This window comes from Gavialis gangeticus, unplaced genomic scaffold (genome assembly GCF_001723915.1).
Source record: "Gavialis gangeticus isolate Ggan-Ray unplaced genomic scaffold, GavGan_comp1, whole genome shotgun sequence".
Taxonomy (NCBI): domain Eukaryota; kingdom Metazoa; phylum Chordata; order Crocodylia; family Gavialidae; genus Gavialis; species Gavialis gangeticus.
The window spans coordinates 162,251,287-162,256,423 of record NW_017729024.1 but is presented as its reverse complement, the minus strand read 5'-3'; the positions used below and the strand labels follow the sequence as shown (position 1 = coordinate 162,256,423).

General features: G+C 42.7%; 1 protein-coding gene across 3 annotated transcripts in view; it reads left to right on the top strand.

Annotated features, from left to right (window-relative positions):
- SUB1 (SUB1 homolog, transcriptional regulator) overlaps positions 1-5,137 on the top strand; it is a 25,377-nt gene that overhangs the window by 2,361 nt on the left and 17,879 nt on the right. For all 3 annotated transcript variants that reach the window (XM_019517994.1, XM_019517996.1, XM_019517995.1), the window contains one exon: positions 3,136-3,208. In XM_019517994.1, coding sequence (XP_019373539.1) covers positions 3,137-3,208 — 72 coding nt within the window. In that variant the 5' untranslated portion in view covers position 3,136. The remainder of the gene's footprint in view (positions 1-3,135; positions 3,209-5,137) is intronic.

Sequence of the window (5,137 nt, the reverse complement as noted above, 5' to 3'; positions counted from 1 at the left end):
CTGGAAGCACTGCAATACCAGGTCAATGCATGGAGTGGATGGAGCAAGCCCCAGTTCCACCACCCAACACCCAAAAAAAACCAAACCTGCTCAATATAGACCTCCTATGGAAGACATATTAGAGACAGTCACCTGCCCTGGGGAGCCTGCCTACGTGGTCATGGTGCTTCCCCTGCCAGGTACACATACTATTAGTCCAAAGCCAAAAAACTCATCTTGATGGTCATAGTGCTTTTCCCTGCCAGGCCAGCATGTTGTGATTCCTGAGCTGAAGGGTCCCTTTGCCTTTAGACTTCCATGAAGTCATAGCGAGCACTGACCCCTGAGTTACATTTATTCAACTTTCTTTTACAGCATCAGTCCCCTTATGAACTTTACAACTTTAGAAGGGGAGGCCAGTGCATAAACACCTGTCTTCACTGGCCTCTTACATTCAGAATAACACATTTTTAACCGCTTTTATCGCAGTTAAAACAAGCACAGAAGAGTTCTTTACTCGCTCACCCATGCATACCAATAGAGGACATGCAGATAAAAGAGACAGTCCCTGTAATCTGACCTTGCATGCCAGTGCCGGTATGCAAATAAGTACCGCAGAATTGTCACCCAGCAGCTTGCCATGTTTTTTTTAGATCTCTAATAACTTCTCTACTCTAGATTCTCTTCAGTTTGTCATGTTTTCCTCGAAGTATTGTAACCAAAACTGGACAGAGTACTCTAGTGAGGCCTCAACAGTTCTGAATAGGGCAGAATAATCACTTCCCCAATATGAAAGAGCAATGTCATGGCTCTCAATGACTTGGAAAAAGAAGCAGGTAGTGAGGGGGAGTGCCCTTAATGGGCACTAGTATATGTTGGCCTTTCAGTTAGGAGCAAGCAAGGCAACATTTTTTTTACCTTTTGTCCAAGAGCAGCTTACTTGGCTTCTGCTTGGCCTTTTGACTAAGATCAAGGGGAGATGCCATGATCGCCAGGCCAAACCAGGATTACAGTGAATGGCGTTGTGTGTTTAAAGGTGAAAACCTGTTCAGTGTACTGTGGGCAACCCCCCCTCTATGAGAGTCTATAGCCTACCAATGGGAGGGTCTCAGCTACATGCTTTATTTTTTATGAAGATGTGGGATTTCTCCCTAACTTGTTCCTTTGGCCTTTTGGCTAAGGGCAAGCGAGATTCGGGGGGGAGGGTGTGCGTATCTGAACTCAAAGGCCTCTGTGCTAGAGGCCTCCATGTAGGATTTCTGCCATGGATTTGGGAGTATCTGAAGCCCCAGGCTGAAGAATCTGGGAGATAGGATATTTGCTAGTGGTAGCACCACACAGACTTGAATGATTGAGCTCCGTTTAGTCGATAGAATTCGGAACCAATTTAGCTGATTTGACCTGAGAGACAAAATTAAAAAGAGAAAAAAATGGCTTTTGACCCAGGTGGTTTTATGTGCTTTTTAGCCTTGAATGACTTGGTGTAGTTAGAGGGTGAAGGCCTGTCCCTTGCACTCCAGACAGGCCAACCCCTGTGAGAGTCTACAAATATCAGGGTCTCAGCCACACAATTTATGGTGATGGGAGACTGCTCTCAGGCTTTCACTCTGGTTTGTACCTCCAGCCTTTTGCCTGGGAGCAAGTGAGCTTAGGGGGCATCTGAATTCCAAGGCCTCTGGGTTTGGGGCTTGTGTGTGGGATGCCTCCCATAGATGTGGGGAATATCTGCAGCCCCAGGCTGAAGTCTGGGAGGTAGGATACTTGCCAGTGGTAGCACTGCACAGACTTGAATGATTGAACTCTGTTCAGCAGATGGAATTTGGAACTGATTTGGCCCAAGAGTCAAAATTAAAGAAAAAAAATCAGACTCCAAGGCAGGGGTGATACCATCTTGGCCTTGAATTACTCGAGTGTAGTTAGAGGATGAAGGCTTGTTCCTTGCATTGTGGGCAGGCTGACTCCTGCAAGTATCTACAAATGCCAAAAACTGAGAGGATCTTGGCTATACACCTTATGGTGATGGGGGACTGTTTTCAGGCTTACCCCCTAGCTTGCTCCTTCAGCTTTTTGGCTAGGGCCAAGTGAGACTAGGGGACACTTACTCCAGGGCCATTGGGTTTGGGGCTTGCACATAGAATGCCTGCCATGGATCTGGAGTATCTGAAGCCCCAGACTGATGAGTCTTAGACATATGACACTTGCCAGTGGTAGCTCACACAGACTTGAACTATTGAACTTGGAACTTAATTTGGAACTGTTTTGGCCTTGGAAACAAAATTCTATTAAAAAAAAAAAAGTAGGATACCTGCCAGAAACAAAAAGGGTTCCCATTCACATATTTGTCCAATGTAGGCCATGTGTTTTATAGCCATGCTCAGTGTTGGCTGCATTTAATCAACTTTGTAGTTGGTTTCCATTGCTAAGCACATGCTGCTTTTGGCAGCAGTTTAACGATAGGCCATGTATTTAGTGAGATTTCCTTCTCTGTGATTATAAGATGAGGGGCTTTTTTCTCCATGCCAACTGGGGAAAAATCTTGTCTTCGAACTGAGTAAATATGGTATAATTGCAACATTTTTTGTCTTTTTTTTTAGAAGCTTATGACAGTTGTTCTGTTCTCTTTGTCAGTGTCTCACTATGACTTGCTAAACAAAGTAGATTATCTAGCAATATGTGAGAGCAGGATGCCGTTTACAAGGTCATATTGTCCATAATGTCAGCTGCTATCATTTAAATATTCATGTTTAAAATATCAAATGCAGAAATATGCAAATAAGTAGAGTTGATGATAAATGAAATCCTCCATAACTTAGAATGAACGGTTCATCTGTTTCTGATACGTGCATGCTTGGTATCTCAAAAAGAGCTGGCAATCTGTGACTAGATATTTGAGGCAATGCACCCAAAAATGGAAAAAAAAAACCAGAGAGGAAGCATAAGGGTGATTAATAAGATCATACTATTAGTCTGACGTGCATGCTGAATGTTCTGTTAGCTTCTTCCTGCCTCTTCTATAAGTTTCAAGGCAGCAAGAGTCTTGGAAGGGATTTGAATAAGTTATGAAGGATGAATCCACATAGGTGTGCAGAGTGCTTTCCAGTCTCAAAAGAAAGCATTTCCTGTACAGTATGTTCACATGATCTTTCTTCTCTCCAGAATGCCTAAATCAAAGGAACTTGTGTCTTCAAGCTCATCTGCAAGTGATTCAGATAGTGAAGTTGACAAAAAGGTGAATATTTATTACTTTAGTAACTAAAACAGCAAAAAAATTACTTGCGTTTGGATGAGGATGCCAGAGTGTATTCTGTCAAAACGTGCATATCTTACTAGTATGTCATATCAAACTTCTTAAAAACCAGAATCAATGATTGATAGGTAAGATGCTTCTAGTTATAGAATGAAGTTTTCTTTTATATTTTTGTTTAAAGCTTGATTGCTTCCTGTTCCCATTAGTACTTAGTGTTTCACTTATGGCATGTAGCCGAAGGGTTCTTGGAATTCAGACGTTTGTAGCAAGCATAAGAACACTAAACTTATCTCCACTGTTAGCTCTGGAGTCCCTGGCAGATATTCAGACAAATTTATAACACTCATCGTTGTGATATGCAAGCTTGAGAACAAAGGTTTTCTGTCTTTTTTGTTTTTTGTTTCCTCCTCTCCATTTCCTGGCCTAGTTTTTGAATTTGTCTGCGCATCTACTTTCACTCTTCACCAGTCCCAGACTTGCTATAGATCTATCTGTTAGCTTTATTAGGGTAGGAAACTCCTTCAGACTTAAGCTACATGGATAAGCATATTTTAAATGCCTAGTTTAATTTTTTTTAATCATTCATATCCCCTTTTATACATGTTCACATAGGAAGTCGTGGCATGTGAGCAGTGAACATATCATTTCCATGTAACAAAACAGTGAGAAACATGCAATAAGATGATCATATTCCTAGCACCTTCTTACCACTGAGATTCTTCTCGCCATCAAGGATGTGTTTCTTGTGACTTTAATAACTGAGTTAAACTATTAAGTCTGTTCATATTTATCCTACAGTCAGCTCTGTTAAATAATAATGGGCAGCTACTGCATTTTTCAGGCAAACATCATTAAAATACTGGTTAAAAATAAACTACTATCTATGTATCTGCTAGATGTTTGATTTGGGTATGTACTGGATATCCCCCCTGCCCCCAAATTACCCCATTTAATGACTCAACCAGTACAATGATATAAATAAAATCTCCCTATTTCATCACAATTTTTCCTGTGTCTATCACTATTTTGTGGCAGTTCATACTGCCACTCTACCCCACAGCTGTGGCACGACCGTCTCCCTGCATGAGTACGTTGGAGCCAGACCATACCCCCTTCCCTCCCCAGGGCAGATTTGGGGCCATGCTGCACTCCCTTTCTTCCCCCTGTGGGGCTGGGCTGCACCATTTATCCTTTCTTCCACTTGGCCAGGTGTGGGCTGGGCTATGCTCTCTTTTTCCCTCAGGGCCAAGCCTGGGTGGCTTGTTTAGGGCTGGACCATAGCAACTCCCCACCAGCTCATTTATGACCTCTTCCCCACTTTGGGGCCAGGTGGGAGTTGGACCAAGCCCCCTTCCATCATGTGGCTGGAATGGGGCAGGCTACCCCCACCTCTGCATGGCTGGATGGGGCCCTGGTGTGTCTGGCCTGCGGAGGGATCAGGCACTGCCCATCTGGCCTGCCAGCTGAAAAGGTTGAGCATTACTGTCTAGCCAAATTTCTCCCTTTCCCAACCCCTCATTCTTCACTGCAAATTGTCTGCCAATATTTAATTTCCTAATTGACCAAAAGCCACAGCTGCTCTTAAAGTTGTTTTACAAAGAAGGCTAACTTTACTGGGGCAAGGCCAGTGGATAAAATGCTGCGGGTAGGATCTTGTTAAATTTCTTGTATTGCCTAATTCTGCTCCCACTGGAATTGGTGAAAGTTATTACGGTTAATTTCAATGTGAACACAAGTAGGCCTGTGTTAGGACAGTGGTGAAACTCCTAGACCAAGTGCATGGTATTGAAGAATCCAGTAGTTGTAGGCAAATGGATTGCATAATAGTTCCTTTTGGTCTATAACTTTACTGTTTCAAAAACTAACAGGATGAGATGTTCTTTGTATTACTGTTGGTTGTTTTTTTTTTTT